At 38.6% G+C, this 19899-nt stretch overlaps 1 protein-coding gene across 2 annotated transcripts in view; it reads left to right on the top strand.

Annotated features, from left to right (window-relative positions):
- The window catches only part of LOC131258357 (uncharacterized), a 55755-nt gene that overhangs the window by 18855 nt on the left and 17001 nt on the right, over window positions 1-19899 (top strand). For both annotated transcript variants that reach the window (XM_058259627.1, XM_058259628.1), the window contains exons 4-9: window positions 309-1040; window positions 1132-1410; window positions 1605-1766; window positions 1902-2837; window positions 8595-8810; window positions 15542-15802. In XM_058259627.1, the coding sequence (XP_058115610.1) occupies window positions 309-1040; window positions 1132-1410; window positions 1605-1766; window positions 1902-2837; window positions 8595-8810; window positions 15542-15802 (2586 nt within the window). The remainder of the gene's footprint in view (window positions 1-308; window positions 1041-1131; window positions 1411-1604; window positions 1767-1901; window positions 2838-8594; window positions 8811-15541; window positions 15803-19899) is intronic.

Consider the following 19899-nt stretch of genomic DNA (forward strand, 5'->3'; position numbering starts at 1 on the left):
AATAGTTACCATCCACCCAGTGGATAACTTTGAACATGTCATGTGCACACAACATCCAGCTTGTCCAATAGGTTGGCCCATATGAGAATCACCAGGTGTAAAAGTCAGTCCCATCCACTCATTAGGTGGACCATTTTGTATTTTGTTATTTACCAGCGACTATACATTATTTTCTATGGGCAAAGCCAAACAGAATTGGATACTTTTTCAAATTCCTTTCTTTTGGCTCATGCTTAATACAATTCTATCTGCCAATTTTATGTACATCAAGAATCTCTTATCTGGTGACATTGGGTTTTCTTTGACAGGTTTTTGCTTTAGAGGATGATCAGGATGCATTATCAACAGATCCAGATGAACTCATCGACTCGGATGACAGTGAAGAGATAAGTGGTGATGAAGAAGAGATTTTCAGAAATTTCCTCTCACAAGCTGGGTTTCACCTCACATACGGAGATAATTCTTCACAACCTCAGGTCACTTTGCGGGAGAAGCTTCTAATGGATGCTGGAACAATAGCTGGATTCCTGACTGGCCTTCGTGTTTATCTTGAGGACCCTGCTAAGGTGAAATGCTTACTTCTTCCAACCAAGCTATCCTGTATCAATGGTGGGAAGAAAGAGGCCAGCAGGGGTGATGCTAATTCACCCAGTCTAATGAATCTGTTGATGGGGGTTAAAGTCTTGCAGCAAGCAATCATTGACTTGCTTTTGGATATAATGGTTGAGTGCTGCCATCCGTCTGAAGGAAGAACTGGTGACGACTCATCTGATATGAGCTCAAAATCATTTCCAGATCATGATGAAGCCACCGTTCCAGAATCTAGTAGGCAAAATTCAGCAACAGACTCTGCACAGTGTGACTTAAGCCAGAGATTGGATGCAGGGGTTGCTAAAAATATCAATGCACATGCAGTACAAAGCTCAGATGCAAATAGGAATGAGATACCAGCAAAGACTGTTCCTGGACGGCCTATTTCTCCTCCAGAAACATCTGCAGATGATCTTTCTGTAGATGACAGTTCTAATCGAGCTCCCAAGGTACATCAACAATGCTTTGTATATTCTTGATTTCTAAGTGTGATGGTCATGTATTATTTGGTTATAACATAATGAGATACTGTATCTTCAGACCAAGTGGCCAGAGCAGTCTGAGGAGCTCCTGGGATTGATTGTGAATTCACTGAGAGCCCTTGATGGTGCGGTTCCGCAAGGTTGCCCAGAGCCGAGGCGAATGCCTCAGTCTGCACAAAAGATTGCTCTTGTACTGGATAAAGCTCCAATGCATCTTCAGCCAGATCTAGTTGCTCTTGTACCAAAATTAGTTGATCATTCAGAACATCCACTTGCTGCTTGTGCACTTCTTGATTGTCTGCAGAAGCCGGATGCCGAACCTGCACTGCGATTACCTGTAAGATATTTCTTTGCTGTTGGTTACATGTGAAGCTTAGTGGGAATGATCTCCTATCAAATTCTGAGCTTATTATTTCCAACGGGGAGAAACTTCAGTATTGATTATCAATGGTTCTGTATGCATTTTTTTTGGGGGTTATTTTGTCCTCTTTATCCATCTTATGTTAACTGAAAGAATTATTTGTTCGTCAGGTTTTGGGTGCACTTAGTCAGCTGGAGTTTGGCAGTGAGGTTTGGGAACGTGTTTTATTCCAAGCTTTCAAACTGTTGATTGATTCCAAAGATGAGCTGCTTGCATCAGCCATGAATTTTGTTTTTAAGGCTGCATCCCAATGCCAACGTCTTCCTCAAGCAGTACGCATGCAGGCCACTATGAAATTTTGAATTAAATGTCTTTTTCCATGACGCCTTTAAGTTCATTTGCGAATAATTTCATGGGAGTCTTTGCATTTTTTTAATACATAATTTGTTATTACTTTTCTATTGTAGGTTAGAGCAGTTCGGGCCAGGCTGAAAAGTTTGGGTGCCCTAGTGTCACCTTGTGTGTTAGACGCTCTTAGCAACACTCTCAGTACTCAGGTGGACGTTGCTGAAGCCATGCTAAAAGATTTAGATTCTGATTGTGAGCCTTATGGCAATTGTATAAAAATATCGTGTGGCCTCTTTTCTTTTGGAGCAAATGGGCTTAGCACTGAAGCATTACATGGGGCTGAAGAGCATGTAACATCTGCAGGCCATCATATGTCTGATATTTTTATACTGATAGAGATGCTATCTATACCTTCCCTTGCTGTTGAAGCTTCACAGGCTTTCGAGAGAGCTATTGCACGAGGGACTTTTGGGGCCCAATCAGTGGCCATGGTTTTGGAATGGCGTCGTTCTAAAAGGTCAAATATTAATTGCAGATCTGTTGCTGATAACTCTCGAAATATGGATATCGTTGCAGAAGGAAAATTCAATGATTCGTTGCCGGTCCAAGAAGATGATTTTGCTCCAGTTCTTGGTTTTGCCGAGGCACTGGCCTCCTCTAAAGACTCCCTAGTGCAGGATTTCGTGAAGATGCTGTATGCTATATTGTTTAAAATGCATTCTGATGAGGGTTCTCATGTAAGGATGTTGAAAGGACTTGTTGAACGGGCCACCAGTACCACTGATAAGTGTTGTGAGGCAGACTTGGATTTGGATATTTTGGCATTCCTAGTTCACGAAGAGGGAATTGCAAGGCCAGTTCTGAGCATGATGAGGGAGGTTGCTATACTTGTGAATATCGATCGTGCAGCCCTGTGGCATCAGTTATGTGCTAGTGAAGATGAAAATAATCGTGCTCGTGAGGAAAGGCAAAATGAAGTTTCCAATATGGCTAGAGAAAAGGCTATTTTATCCCAACGGATCAGTGAATCAGAGGCAACTAGTAACCGCCTTAAGGTACCTCACATTGCATTTCAGTGAATGAGGATGATACCCAAATATGGATACTGATATGGAGATGGACAGGAATAGGGATACAACTCTCTATTTCACGAATTCCAGGACACACACAGACATTAGCATCCCATTCTTAATATGTGATTCATATTTAGCTTTATGGTCTTTACTAGAGTTGTTAAAGGGTATTCATATCAGTGGGTACGAGGTACGTGACCTTACTTCAATGGTTTTGGTTCAAAAAACTAGGTTCAATTAATAATCAGGTTGTGTCTGGTCCTTTAATTTAGACCTGATTCTGAATGGGGACAGCTCAGGTACCTCAGTGGGTACCTGAATATATCATATTGTGTTATATTAATATCAGCGTACAATCCTAGCTTCTATACCAAACAATGTTATCAAATCGCATCTACGATTGTGTGTGACCCTATATGCTGTGTGCATATGTGATCGGATATATATATATATATATATATATATATATATATATATATATATATATATATATATATATATATATATATATATATATATATATATATTAAAATTTTTTCAAAAAAAAAAAAATGAAAAATAAGAGGAAAAATTGAAAAAATGTATATATATTTTTTTAATTAGGGAAATTTCCATAAGTGATTGGATAACTTATTTTACTCATTTCAGGTTCATTTGGAACTTTGAGTGTTTCATTTAGTTATATATTTAATTACTTATATTATATGCACATAAATTAAAAAAAATCAACAAGCTAGTTAATTATTAAAAACTTCGAACATGAACATTTTATTGATAACTGAAACTTTCAAGTTTCAAGTTACAACTTAATGTACAAATACAATTAAAAAAAAAGACACAACTGACAATATAATGAAATATAAAAAATAAACATACTAACATAGTAAATACTAAATACCAAATACTAATATAATAATACACTAATTCCGTATACATTGATCTAGTTGTCATTGTGGCATCTGATCACCACTGTCGTCTCCTTCTTCGACGTATACTTTATCGTCTTTCATTTCTTCATCATCTGTTCGTACTAGTACTTCATCCACATCTAATGGTTGATCTTGATAATCTCTCTCTCTCTCTCTCTCTCTCATTTAATCACCTCTATCTCGTCCACCACCTAACCGTTACTGCTTGGCCTCCCTCTTCTCTGCCTTCGAGTGGAAGTACTTTCTCCAAGTGTCGATATGAATGTGGCATCTTTGACTTGGGCCCATGTTAGGTCATCACCTGCAAAGACCGGGTCTTTTGTCTCTAAGAGCCACTCACTATTTGCATCTAAATCATCTAGGCAGATAGGATGATAGAAACTAGGCTTTTCTTGCCTAGCCTAAAATCGTTCTCGTAGCTTCTGGTTGTATTAGACAAAGGTCACGTCGTTGAGCTTCTTTTATTCAAGATGATTCTTTTTTTTTTTTTTTTCTTCTTCTTTTGTGAATCTGCATTAAAGAAAGTGCATTAGCGATGGCTTATGGACGTTACTTTTAATTCCCTAAGATTTAAGACTAAATTCAACATTAAGGAGTGAATTGCCAAACTTACCGCCTTGAACGTGCTTTAGCTACGCTTGCAATTGTTAGCAGAACATACGAGTCCATGATTCTTTGTGGCCAACTTCTTTAGTGGTGGATCCTTCTTGTTCGGGTCCACTTCATAGGCAGCCCACTAGTCAGCTGAAATAACGGTTGAAGTAGGTTAGACTTTATACATTTTAAAAACTATTTCTAAGTTGGACCGAGTCGCTAGGACATTCATCCTTAATAATTTTATTGTCCTATGCCTAATGACCATATCTCTTGAGAAAATACCTACTATTCATGTAAAAGTCCAATAGAGGAGCTGAAATCCTATATTGTTCTTCTTTATCTGGAACCATTCTTTCCAAGATATCAAGAAAGCCAACCATATGCGTCGCTTTTGCATCTATTCGATCAGCGAAAGCAAATAATACGACCAAATTAAGGATGGAGATAGCCAAATACAATGGAGATGACATTTGGTTGCCATATCTCCTATCTATAAAATCTAAAATGGGCTTGTAATCACATTCTTTATAGTTGAAGTGATCCATAATTTTGTTTTTAGCCATCTCCATTGCATCATAAATGTAACCCATTTGTGGCTTCTTATTTCCATCCACCAATTAAAATACATTAAGGGTTCCAACGATTTTATTGTCTTTAGCACTTGTGTTCAAAAGGATTGCGAAAGAATGGTTTGTTGGACTAGCTTCCTTTCAGCCTTCTTTAAGTAAGACCCATTGTTCTAGTTGGCCGACACTACAAAGCTTTTAAGCTCAATTTTCTTTGAATCAATTTTTGTAGTGTGAAGAAAGTTGTTGCGAAACGGGTGACGACTGGACGAAGCAAGTTACATTGAATGTGTTTTCTCATATGATGGAGAGGAAGGGCATGTTTGTACATAAAGACTATGATTGTCTTAGCCTTAGCAATCACTTTAATATACAACTTACTTTTATCTTCTATCATAAGATCTATACAATGTGCCGCACAAGAGGTCTAAAATAAACGACTCCTCTTTTCCATAATAAGGCAATTGATGGCTATATATGAGGCTACGTTGTCCGTGAAAACTTGGACAATATATTTCTCTTGTACTTCCTCAATTATACTATCTAATAATTTGAACAAATAATCAGTTGTATGGGAATGGGCTAATGCATCTCTACAGAAACATGGTCCCAGTTCACTAGAAAGTTAATTAGAGTCCGATTGGGATTTATCGGTCTATCCGTCGACCATAAGAGTACAACCATAGATTTTCCACGATTCTTTATATTCGGCTATGAAACTTTTTTTTTTTTTAAATAACATTGGTTTTGAGACATGTTTCCCTCACTTCGTGATATGAAGGAGATTTAAACTCATATCCAAATTGACCTATTGCTTCCACTATAACCTTCAAGCTTTTGAACTTAACAGTGTTGAAAGCAAAACCAGCTTGGTACAACTTTTAGTGATATATTGAATCGTGATTTTTCTATCTTTTTGCTTGCATCAATTTTCCAAGGTGGTTTGTGTGGGTCCTTTACTTTTATTCATTTGGTTGACCACATCCTTGGGATGTGATTTACACCATCCATCCATAGGCTCATGCCCACGAGCTCTTTTCGGAGCCAGTGGTCTAGACTGCCCGGTCGACGTAGGGGGGTAGGATTAGGTTCATCTATATTAACCACATATATATTCTCTTATGCTTCTTGTTCCATGACTCTTCTCAAAGTACAACACTGTCATGTTTTCTTATTGATTGTCTATATCCATGTACTCCATGATTTTCTTTTGGATTTTTGGAGTAATATTGGGATATGCTCTTGTATTTAATTCCGGCGTGTGTGCAAGGTGTTGCTTGTGCCTTGCAATGCCATCAGCACGTACAACCCTGCATAACTCACAGACCATGTGAGCCTTTTTGGTAGTACTATGATGGTGCCTGTACTTCCAACCCGGGTCATTCAACTTGGGTTTCAAAAAGAAGAATGGGAAGAAGAAGACATGATTCTCGTACACTTGTAAATGTAAAGATGTGTGTGTGTGAGAGAGAGAGAGAGAGAGAGAGAGAGAGAGAGAGAGAGAGAGAGAGATCCTATACTAAATGAAATGAATAAGAAATGAAAGTATGAAACTATAAAAGATATGGGAGGAATAGTATGCCAAAATGATGATAGTGCAAAGAAGAAATAAAAGAAGAAGGTCCCAACAATCAGATTTCTGATTGCATATGAGCGTATGAAATCGCATTTGATAACTGTTAAAGTCCCTCGATATACATTGATGCGCCATCCTCTAATGGCTCGAGCTTTTAGAGAAAGTGGTGATCTGACATGGTATCAGATCGGAAGGTCTTGTGTTCAAATCTTGGGAGCAACAAATATGCCTCGATAATATATTCTTCCATGGGGGGCCAGGAAAAATAAGTCCAGCCTGTTTATGGTGTGAGAGTCCTTCCACCCTTGTCCAGTATGTTCTCGTGTGGAGTACCACCCCGCATGTGCAGGGAGTGTTAAAGTCCTTTGATATACATTGATACGCCATCCTCTAATGGCTCAAGCTTTTAGAGAAAGTGGTGATCTGACAATGACATTGATCCCAAATAATGCGATCCACGACCCTTTCTCTCCACTTTCCTTAAGGATGGTCGCTCGTTGTCATTGTCGTCAGTGTTCGAAATATTGGTATTGCGTTACGTATCGCACCCTTGGGATATGAATACGTATCGGTTATCACATGGGATATATTGGTTGTATCGTGTAATGTATCGTTGTTGTTGGAAACACGGGGAAACATTGGAAAATTGGATGAATTTTTCAATGAAACTTCAGTGATTGTTAAAAAAGACATCAATACACACTTATAATTCAAAACATTAAAAAAAAACAAGTGCATATAATAGATTTTCTTTGTATGGGATACTAAGCTATGCGTTGTCTAACTGAATTGATGCAAGCATATTCAAAGTCTATTCGTATAATTTATAAATGTAAGAAGAAGTGTGGGATCACAAGAAATACATTCAAAAGCAAAAGAAGAATCACTAGATCAGGTTACATATATGTTTGATTTTATGTTTGGACACAGATTGCAACTGATTTATGAGAAATTGATTTTTTTTAATTTTTTTCAATTTTCCGCAACCCGGCCCATCTCCTCCAAATCTCGAAATTAAAGCTCCCAATCCGTGATTTTTCATGTAAAACATGAAAAATCATGGATTTGTAACAATTTGACACTAATTTAACATGATTTACAGAAGAAAAAAAAGGGTCAAAAATCGAAAATGCTCACAGGATCAAACATGTGGGATATATTGTACTACTTGTGTGTTTCGTATCGCAAAGGTGGGATACAAGATATATCGGCTAATATCGTTGATATTTAAAACACTGATTGTCGTCACCAACTCTTTGGACGGTAGATGGCCAGATGCTATTAAGTCCTTAATCTCCTCCTACATCATCATCGTTGTCATTTTTGTGTCATCGGATCTCATTTCTATGAGTGGGGCCTATGAACATGGTTCCTCCTCTGCCATCATCGTTGTCATTTTTGTGTCATCGGGTCTCATTTCTATGAGTGGGGCCCATGAACATGGTTCCTCCTTTGTCATCATCGTTGTCATTGTTGTCGTCGGATCTCAGTTTGTATGAGTGCAGTCCATGGACAAGGTTCTATGATGCAGACCGTTGGTCTCATGGGGCACAGATGGACCTCCATTTGTGTGAGTTGAGCCCATAGTTTTGTGATCAGTCTGATTGGCCTCATCATGAAGGACCACACCACAGAGATCTCCCAGATTGGAAGATCCTACCCATCCTTAAGACCTGATTGTATACCCAATGGTTTACCTGAATCCTGTCAGGTTTGGATCCTGCATCTGATGGGACATGAATTCGATTCCCTTGGTCGATACGGGAACACCAAGATCCATGCTCTGAACCTGACCCGTTGACAAGCTTTTTACAATAGGACAACAATATAAGAAGATTATTGGGTTAACAATATAAAAGAATTATTGGGTTTTCAGGGTATGGTATGATTTTATTTAATACTATAGTTATCCCGTATCTGCTAACAGTATCCATATTGTATTGTGTCTGACATGATGTGATGGCATATGCAAATAACTAGGTAGCTTAGCTGCTGAGATAGGCAGTGAAATGCCTAATCTATGCTGTTCTTTCTGTGGCAATACTTCATGTTGACACTTCGAAAAATGCAGTCTGAGATGAGAGCTGATATGGACCGTTTTGCTCGGGAAAAGAAGGAGCTCACTGAACAGATACAAGAAGTTGAGAATCAACTTGAATGGCTTCGATCAGAGCGAGATGAAGAAATCAGTAAACTCTCTGCTGACAAGAAAGTACTTCAGGACCGTCTGCATGATGCAGAGACACAGCTTTCACAGTTAAAGTCTCGGAAACGTGATGAACTGAAGGTGACTTATTTCTCTTCTTTTCCTGCTATTTCTTAGGAATTATTTCAAGCCAAAGATAAGCTAATTTGTTCCTTCACGGGAACATGGAGAGATTTTGGAGGCTTGTTGTGATTGATTGAACTTGGGATGATCATTGTGAATTGACTGGCTATTCCCTTGAACATGCATTAGTCAGTCGGCTTCTCCAGAATATTTGTATCCATTAATCTTTTTGAGTGTTTTCTAAGTATAATTGTCCCGTACTAAGCACAATCCAATATCAAGACTGTTAATCCATAAACAGTAGATCTGATTCATGTTTCTTAAGTTGTTTATTTTTTGTTTTTGTTGTTGTTGTTGTTTTCGTCTTTTGTCTTTTCTTTCCTTTCCTTTTCTTTTTCAAGATTGAAGTGGGTTTGTAATTTGATGCATGCTCATTCTGTGAAGTTTCTCAATTCATAATAAATATCACAAGTGCAAAAGTTGGGGGAGGGCAAACTGGTGTCAACTGGTTTGATTGGAATCAAGATCCTATCATCTTGGGCGTTAAATTTAATAGTTTTAGACTGAAAAAATGGTGATTCAGATTGGAGATGCCATTTCTGCTAGTCTAGGCTGAACTAATCTCTCTTGAAAAGGGCTGGTCATTCTAGCATGAGTTATTCTCATTCCTTTGTTTGTTTGTTTGTTGAAATCCAATTTGGTTTTGTTTGGAGGGATGACACGTGTGAAGACCTAGAAAACACCCAGTCCTTCGTATTTCACGTTTGACTTTATTTTAGAAGTTCTTATATGGAGTTTTGATTGGTTATGTGTTTCTCGTGTTGATAGGATGGGAAGACTAGCCTTGTTGACTGAACTGTAGGAGTCATGGACTCGTGGTTCTAGAACAGGCCAAGGGTGTAGCTGAAGCCTTCAATAACTTCATCTTTTCCAGTCATTGTGGTCTTCTCTTCAGATGCAGCTTTTGAAAATTGAAAGCATTTTCTGTGCATATTATTTAGGACAGTTCCATAATTTTTAACTTAATGTATTTTCATCTTTAATCATGCAGATAGAGCAGTCCTTCCATTGTTTTTAAATGATAAGAACTTACCATTTCGCCCAAATTCACATGTGTCCAGCACTACTCACTGAACTCAAGTCACGGGATGGATCCCACCAAACCATAGAACAACAAATAGAACCACTGGATGGAACAACCAGAGGAGTCCCCAGCAAAATGCAAATTATGATATTCTCCTTGCTCAAGACACAAATCATCAAATAAAAATCACATCACCAAATTTTTTCCCTGAAAATGTTTATTACCAGATAAAAATCAGATTACTAAGCATGATGCCCAAAATACATCCCTAGACAAATCATCAGCAAGCACAAAACATCCTCTTTTCTACCCTTAATGCATAAGGCCAATGGTCCGAGACCCTAATGATAAACAAATAAAAGAATGTGGGGGAAGAATGTTGGCAGAAGGAAAAAAGAGGATCTTGCATTGAAATTTATAAGCCTTTGTGGTCTTTGATACAATATCAATATATTCAAGCCACTTAGGAAACTCTAAACCTTATAGTAGCAATAGGTGTAGCTTCCCAAAAGGAAATCAGCACATGTGGGCCTAGTACTAGGGCAATTTCTACTTATTCTTATATTAGGTTCTTCAAAAACTTTGGTTGTCTTTGTGCCTTTCTTAGTTCTAGAAGTTAAAGATGTTAGTTAAAGAATAAAATTAATGTGTGGAAAAGGAGGTCTTGAAAAGTAGAGAAGATGAGTCGATTAGGCTATTGCAAGATATTCAAAGGCTTGATATTTTAGATGAAAATGGTGAGTTATCAGAAGAAGATAAAGGTTGGAGAGAAATATATAGTGCCAAGTATAATGCAAGGTCGAGGGAGGAGATAAAATGGAGATAGTGATCCTGGGCCCTTTGGTTGAAAGGAGATAAGAACACAATTTTTTCATGCGGGCTCGAGCAAGAGTGGACAAGATAAAATCAGTTGTGGTGGAGGGTAGAATGGAAGGCAAAGTCAAAGTTTGTGTGGCAATAGTTAATTTCTATGAGAAGCTATTGTTGAAGGAAAGCTGGCTTAGACTGAAGTTAGATAATTTTCCATCTGATATGATGTCAAATGAGGTGGCAAAATCTTTAGAACAAGCTTTTGAAGTTAAGAATGCAATTGCCGATTTGGGTGGTGAATAGTGATAAAGCACCTGGTTTGGACGGATTTCCAATAGCATTTTGTCAAAAAATTTCGGAGATGGTAAAAAAGGATGTGATTGGCTATGTGAATGAATTTTATGAAAAAGGTTCTATTGTGTCGGAGTTAGTTGCTACTAGTGCATGAATGTATTAATGAAAGCACCAAAAGAGGTTCAAAAGGAGTGGTATGGAAATTAGGTATAGAAAAAGGCTACGATCATGTGGATTGAGATTTTCTCGACTACATGTTAGGTTGCTTGGGGTGTGGTGTCAAATGGAAAGCCTGGATTCGAGTGTATGTTCGGTCAGCTAAATTCTCGATATTAGTAAACGGTTTCTCGAATGGATTCTTCTCTCATCTTTTAGAGGATTGAGACAAGGGGATCCGCTGTCACCATATTTATTCGTGATGGTTATGGAAGCATTGTGTAGAATGATTTGTAAAGCTTCAGAGGTGGTTCTTCTGAGAGGTTTTAGCATACACAACTTGGATTTCCAAATCTATCATATTCAGCACGTGGATGAGACGCTTCTGTTGTGTGAGGCAGATGAAACAATGGTGGATAACCTTTGAATGATTATATTTTTTTTTGAAGTGGTCTCGGGTTAGAAAATATTTGCAAGAGTGAGTTATTTGGGTTTGGCATCTCAAGGGAAAAGGTAAGATCGTTCACTAACATATTCGGGTGTTGGAAGGTTCATTTTCATCTCTGTCTTTGGGTATTCCGTTATGTTTGGGTAAGCCGGCAAAACATCTTTGGAATAAAGTGGTTGAAAGTTTTTTTTTTTAAAACCCTCATTGGAGAAGTTGGCAGGCAGGTTGAATTTGATTAATTTGGCAATGTCTAATCTTCCGATTTACTTGGTCTCTTTTCAAATATCCGAAATCAGTGGTGGATAAATTGGAAAAAAATTAGAAGGAAGTTTGTTTGGCAAGGAGTGGAGGAAATGAATTTAGCGTTGTTAGGGAAGTGGGTCTGGAGCTTTGGGGTGGAAGAGGGTAGTTTATGGAGGGAGGTGGTGGGTAGGAAATATGGGTTTGAAGAGGGGGGATGGTGGACCTAGGCTTCGTTGTTATATGGAGCCTCCTTTATTTGGAAGTTTGTGGCACCAATAAAAAGTAGGGTGTGGGAAGGGATAAGTCTCTTGTTAGGTAATGGTAAAAAAGAAGAAGGTTTTGGGAGGATGTTTGGGTAGGGGATCAAAAGTTGATTGAGGTCTTTCCTAGGTTAGCTAGGGTATCAGTTGAGTCAAATGTATGGGTGGCTAACTGTTTTAGCATGCAGGGCGAGGAAGTTATTTGGTCCCCGCCGTGTAGACATAATTTGGATGATGTTGAGTTTGTGGATTTCATAAATTTGCAAAAGCTACTCTTTAAGGTGCGACAGGTGTTAAGTGAACTGGATTCATCGATTTGGGATAAAGAAAAGTCCATAAAATTCTCAGTTAGCTTTTTTTTCAGGATGCTTAGCGGAGCTAGGAAATCAGTCAGTCAGCTTATGTTTTGCGGTATGGTGCTCCGCCAATGGTTGTTGCTTTGGCATGACTAGTTGGTCATAACAAAGTTCTAACAATGGACAATCTTCGTAAGTGAAAGATGATTCTCCTATATGCATGTCTGATGTGTATGCAAGATGAGGAATTGGTAGATCATTTGTTTATTTATTGTGCTTTTGCAAGAGCTATTTGGGAAGGTTTCTTCAAACTATTCTGAATAGCTTTGGTTTTGCTGTGTTCTATTGGGCAGTTTTCTTTATGTGGCATGGAGGAGTTTTTGAAAAAAGGTCAATAAAATTGTAGTGGCTTTGCTTATTCGCGGAGATTTGGTTCTTATGGTTGGAGAGGAATAGTCGATGCTTTAGGAATCGGTCAGGGCAGGTCTCAAAGGTGTTTAACATGGCTAAATGTAATGTTATGGAATGGGCGTTTTTTTCAAAGGAAGTTGATCATTTCTTGGAGAGTTGGCTAAAGTTGTAATTTTTTGTTTTGGTGTATATTTGTAAATTTTGGCTTTGGCCGGTTTTGTTAATATATATCCAATGTTAAAAAAAAATCTGGTGAATCTGTGGATCATCATCATATGACCCTTATTCCGACAATTGGGGTCAGTTACACAAATACTGTTCCGCCATTCCACTCTGTCACGGGCCATATCCTCAATTAAACCATGGGTCCTGAAGTCTTTCTTACTACCTCTGCCTACGTCCTTCTGAGCCTTCCCCTTTGTCCTTTAGAGCCTTCGACTTGATATGTTGACTCCCTGCATAAAGAGGTCAATCCTTAAGGGGAACCCAAGTTAAGCATACCAGCCTCATTCTTCAATCACATTGGAGATCTGTTGCATGGTCTACGCTCTTAGTTGCATCAACCTTTTTCCCCCAGGTGTTGCTCCTGCATTGAATCATGCTTCAGGCTTTCGCACTCGCTCCTGCTTCATTGTTGTCTATACTTGCTAACATTTTAATACAGATGCTCCCTGCTCCTGCTTCTGAATCTGTTGCAGCTTCGCTTAATGCATCATGCAATGAAGGTCTGCTCCAACCTTTTTTGCCCCTCTTGACTCTGCATTTCTTCTTCCATGTTGATTGTGTCCTTGCAACTTCAATAGTGACTCTAATAGGCTTTTGACCATTCTGTTTGTTGATGCTCCGAACCAAAGACACTAGCCCTAGCTGCTGTCTTAACGTTGAGCCAGCAGAAAGGAACAGCAACATGGAATCCTCTTTTTTTTGGGGGGTTGAAAGATACTGATTTTATTAAAGGCCTGGAGGCTTAAAAGAGAAAAACAAAGGAAGAAAAGAAAGACAACAGAAGCAAAACAGAAAATAAAATACAACAGCCCCACGGCAACCAAAGCTCAAACGGCCATAAAGGCAGCCAATCCCTCAAATACACATTCACCCTACTAATAACCCCAGGAGTCAAACTGCTTATATTTCTGAGGCAGAGGTTGTTTGTTTCACCCCAAATACCCTAAAGAACAGCCATCAGTGAGAGACCTCACTGGATGTAGTGAGCAAAGGAGCTGCCATACCTTTTGACAACTATTGCTACCGGGAAGATGGCAAAGAAGGAAGGAGATTAATGTTTATTATGATCTTGGCAATAATTAATAGACTCTTATGCCCAATACTTTGGGGATTTAGAAATGGCATTCTCCCAGCAGGTTCACTGCAACAAACAACTTCTCTTTCAGCCATTAAGTTGTCAATTTTTGGTTATCAGGCCCACCATAACAGAATTTTGGCTGATTTGAGTGACTTTTCTCTCAGAAATCATTGACCTGTCTGTTTTGCTTCCAATGTTTTCTGTAATAATGTCATTTTTATTGCTAAAGAAGAAATAGAGGATGGATTGTATGAGTCTATGAACAAAATTTATCATGGGCTCCATTTATCCAACGTATTGATATGGGAACACGTTGTGAAGAAAATCAGGGCTCATTGACCCCAAGGCACACTCACCCGTCTGCATTTAGAGAATCACCATATAGACCTCAATACTTAACAAATCCGAAAGGATTCAACAGACTCCCAGACTGTAATGACCTCTAGTAAATCACGAACCTCACAGCTTTTTCTTTGAAAGATAACCTAGTAGCATTATTGATGCCTTTTAATACCCTAATGAGCTTCTTTTGTCTTACTCTGCAATGTCCTTTGCTTGAATGTCTTATTCCTATCGAACTGTAATTGTTTTAGTGTTTCTCTGTGATGATTGCTTTTGTCATTTTCTGTTAATTAGGAACATCACTTCCAGGTTAAACATTTCATTTACCAAACGTCCTTTGCAAATGATTTGACCGACTTTTGGGAGAAGAGCGTCTTTTTCTTCTCTGTAGGGAATTTTCTGCCTTTGATCTTATGCATCACCTGCTTTCTTATTAAAAGTTGTTATTCTCCAAAAAGAAGAAGAAGAAGAAGAAGAAGAAGAAGAAGAAAAGAAAGAAAAAAGAAAAAAGAAGAAGAAAAGAAAGAAAAAGAAAAAAGAAGAAGAGTAAAATCTGTTACTATATTTCATGGGATGTAGTCTTTTGATTTCAAAAGATAAGTGTTACACTACTTAGGCATGTTTGGTCCTCTTGGTTCCAATGTGAATAGGATGGGCGACTGCCTGACCACAAGTGTAAGAATTGGGATCACTTGTAATTTGGGCATAAAAGGCAGGAGAGAGAGCCTGCTTAATATGGCTTCCATCTTCCATGCACCCAAACAAAGTGCACTAAGTATGCCATGGCAGCCCTGCCAACAACAATTTGGCAATCAACCCAAATGTACCCTTAATATATTCTAGCATGACTAGAGAAGTTGTTGATTAATGGATCATCAAAGCTGTGTTCATCATCATCATCAAGGGTCGCTTTTCAGAAAACCCATTGCCTGGCATATTGCTTTAAAATATATCACGTGTTCGTTCTGCACGTATTTTTTTGGTTGATTTGTGTCTGAGTTTATCTTGGAGTTTCCACTCGCAAATAAATTCAACATCACCAATCACGTGCCATCTTCTGACTCAATTAAATCAACTGAATTTAATTTGTGAAATGGTGCAGAGAGTAGTGAAGGAGAAAAATGCCCTTACCGAACGGCTGAAGAATGCAGAAGCTGCACGGAAAAGATTTGATGAAGAGTTGAAACGATATGCAACAGAAACAGTCTCTCGAGAGGAAGTTCGACAGTCACTTGAAGATGAAGTTCAGCGACTGACACAGACAGTTGGACAAACGGAAGGAGAAAAACGGGAGAAGGAAGAGCAGGTTGCTCGATGTGAAGAATACATTGATGGAATGGAGGCACAATTGCATACTTGCCAGGTTTGCATCCATTCCTTTTCTCTTTACTTATGACAATTTGTTGCAGTTCTGAAATTGATCCAGTTGGAAGTTTCTGTATGTATGCTAGCTGTATGATGATTCGTATTCCGTTGAGCTCAAAATCATCTCATCACATTCTTAAGTACTTTTTGTAGCCAACAACGGAACTTAACTTCTGAACTGGATCAATTGGCCCTTATTATGATTGCTAATAACTCATTTGATTACTCAATTTGATAAATCTCATAGTTCAAGGGTCATTTATTGGAGTATCCCTGATATTATTGATAATATTCCCGATATTATCCATATCTCCAGCTCGTCGATACTGATAGCACTGGTAGTATCAGAAATTCCAGGTATTAGTGATATGCGCCAAGTATTGCCAATGTATTGTCAATATTTTTGACTATGTAAATTCCAGGCGTCGCTTGAATTACCAGTGTGTTGATATCGCTAATGTATCACCAATACTTTTGACTGTGTAAATTCCAGGTGTCGCTCGGATATATTTTGATAATATCACCAATGTATTGATATCACTAAAAATCTATTTATTTATTTTATTTTAAATTCTATTTCAATTTTTTTAATATGGGTGGATGGTTATATGATGAAATGCATGTTTGCATGTGTGTATATATGTATGCATGCATGGATGGTTGGTTGGATGGATGTGTGTGTTTATCTATATGTTTGTGTGTATGTTTGTATGCACGCATGCATGGATGGATGGATCATGCATGTGTTTGTATGTATGTATGTGCATGCATGGATGGATCCGCCATTTTCCCCATGTTTCCCCAATGATTCCTCAATGATTCCCTCAGTCAACGTTATAAATGCTTTTAGGCCTCATTAAAGGGAAACTTATTACTTTCTTCCAAAATTTGCAAATATGCGTCTTTTTTCTTTATTATTTGATCCTTCATATGCAAATATGTATATTTTAGCATCTCTTGAAGTATCATTGAAAATTTTCACCATTTTCCCCATGTTTCTCTAATGTTTTCTTGAGTCAGCATTACGTGCGTTTATACTCCCATTAAAGAGAAACTTATTATGCATGCGTCTTTTTTGCAATTATTTGATTCCTAAATATGCAAATATGTGTATTTTAGCATCTCGTGAAGTTTCATTGAGAAATTCCACAATTCACTCATGTTTTCCCAATGTTTCCTTCAGTCAATGATACATTTTCGGGTATCCGCAATAATATAGGCGATATTGATACATGTTTCCGTATCCCTAGCCAGTGATGCATGTAACGATAATGATACTATGAATGCTGGTGAGGGTTGTGTACTGAAAGTAGCATTATCACCCTTAGACCTTGCCATGGCTAGCAGCGGAACTAATTCATGTGTGCTTACATTTGTGAAACCATCTTTCTCTTTTGCATTGCATGTTTGCTATGCATGCAATGATTATAGTGTCAGAATGGGAATGAAATGGTGCTGGGAAGCATGTGTGTATGAGCACCACACTTCTTTCGTTGGTAGGATCATTGTTCTCCACTCCCTAGCGATCCATTGCAAGGTTCAAAATATTGTGCTCATTTTGGATATTTGTTCTCCCATAAGTTGATGTTGCTTGGCCATATGGGCCATCATACACATTGTACTGATGCGAATTTTTTCTAAAGTAATATATCAGAAAAGTAGATAAGCCAGAAAAAAAATGGTAAATGTATTTATTTCATGTTTGTAATGTATGTTAATTCATGCCATGGTCCATATTTTATTACCGTTTTTGCCTATAGGTCTGGTTTTGGAAGTTTTGAGTGAACCTATTGACCTCACAATTTTCTAAATTTAAGAATTCCAGTGGTTCACAAGCTGTGGAATGCAATTACATTGTGTAATCACATATACTGCTTAGTATGCAACACATCATCTAAGCATTATCCCACTTAATAAGTGTCAGCTACATGAATCCTTTTTTATTTATTTATTTATTTTTATTTTTTTATAACTGTGCTACATGAATTCTTATTATTATTATTTATTTATTATTAATTTTTCATTAACTGTGCTACATGAATCCTGTTACTTCTACCATTCCTCTATCAAGGGCCATACCTTCAGTTAGACCACGGGTAATCAAGTCCTTTCTTACTACCTCATCCATGTCCTTTTTTGGCTTCCCCATGCCCCTTAGAGTCTTCAACTAGTACTCATCTCCTAACCGGCACAGTTCTTGGTCTCTATTGCACATGACCAAACCATCTTATTACCTATTGGTGCTACTCAAGTTCCCCCCCAATGCATTCATTCCTAATTTTATCCTCTCTTCTTACTACTCATCCATCTCAACATCCTCATTTCAGCTACACTCATCCTATGTACATCTTGTTCCTTAACTGCCTAACATTCTATCCCATAAAATATGGCTGGTATTATAGATATTGTATAAAATTTCCCTTTCAGTTTTGACTGATACATGGCAATCACATAAAACTCCAAAGGCACATCTCCATTTCTTCCACCCAACTTGAATTCTATGGGCAACATCCTTCTTAAAAATCTTCTCAGGAGGAAGAGATGATAAGGGAGTTTGATGCAGGACATGAAAATTAAATATGATATGCGAGATTTCAGGCTTAAGATCACGTTAGTTCAGAAACAATTACACAAATTCCATATCCCACATGAAAGTCCAAACATTCAATTAAGGGGAATCTATGCGGGTCCAGGCCTACACATGATAGGGTTGGATCAATAAAAATTATGAACCAAATGATACTTAAAGATAAGAAATAATCATCCACACATGCATAGTAATCAGTCCCTAATCTAAGGGATTCAGAAATTCCAATTCGGGGAACCTTAGGGTAAGAAAAGGGGCATAAAATTGGAGATTTGAGTAATTTAGGGTTAAGTTTAGGGATTTTGGATGAAAGTGGAGTGAAAGAGAGGAGAGAGACAAACCAGAGAAGTACCGCACGCGTGGACAACAACAATGGCCCAAACACACGTGCGTGTGATCCCGGCCGCATGTGTGTGGGGCCCACTATTCAGAAGAAGGCCACCTTGGCCCTGGTCGGCCAGGGATGGACTCCAAAGCCCCCAAATCTCAACTTGATCCGATGTGCGGTTTGTGCGTGGTGCTTCGTCGAAGTTTCAGCCCTCCTTTAGGGCTAGATTCTGAAATTCTGATGTGGGGAGGAGAATTGCTGCAATAGATGATTGATTCAAAGTATAGATGATGAGGTGAGATGAGAAGAAGGGATGGTAGAAGATAGGTAGTAGAGATGGCGATGGTTGGGGGCAAATCGGGATAGATGTGGCTTCGCACTACGGTAGCTAACCCTTCGATGAAGAGAGGGCTTCGCACCCAATTAGGCTTCACAACTTAGAGAGTAGGAAAACGCAGAATTTTTATTAATCTTCAATTAATTAAAAAAAAAGCTACAAGGGGTGCCTATTTATAAAAAAAACCCTTTACCCCAAAACTCCCGCCATGTGCGTAACCTATTACTTGGCGATGAAGTAAATCAAAATAAAAACCACTCAAAGAAATCTAAAACGTTCATGATGTTCTAAATAACATAAGTAAAACTTAAAATATGATCTAAATCTGACTAGTGGGCCACGATCATGAGATCCCATGAGGGGCTTTTCTTGACTAACGGGCCCACTTTTTTGAATCAAAACTTTGTCTTTTAGCTAGGAGGCCTTCTCTGGACGTCGTCATCGATCTAGATCGATGGTGGGGCCCTCCTGGCGTACCAGCGTAGGGGGGTGGTGTGCGTGCACGTGTGGACGGCATGCGCGGGATGTCCCTATCAATTCTCCCCGGCTGCGAAGATTTCACCACTGGCGAAATAAAACTCCTGAACCGCTCCGAGATATAAGGATCAAGTCTTCGAAGCTCCTCCTTAGCGAGCCACGTATTAGTTGAAGCTAGACGTGACTTCCACTTGACCAGGTACTTTTGAAACCTGCCGTCCAACGTTGAAACTATCTGATGGTCCATGATTTCCTCTATTTCCTCTCTGGGTGTGTGAAGGTTAGGTATGGGAGGCAGAGGTTGAGAAGAAATGTCAGGAAGAGTAGGTATGAGAGGTAGAGGCTGGGAAAATGGGTCGGGACGGA

The sequence above is a fragment of the Magnolia sinica genome, chromosome 10, assembly GCF_029962835.1.
Source record: "Magnolia sinica isolate HGM2019 chromosome 10, MsV1, whole genome shotgun sequence".
Classification (NCBI taxonomy): domain Eukaryota; kingdom Viridiplantae; phylum Streptophyta; class Magnoliopsida; order Magnoliales; family Magnoliaceae; genus Magnolia; species Magnolia sinica.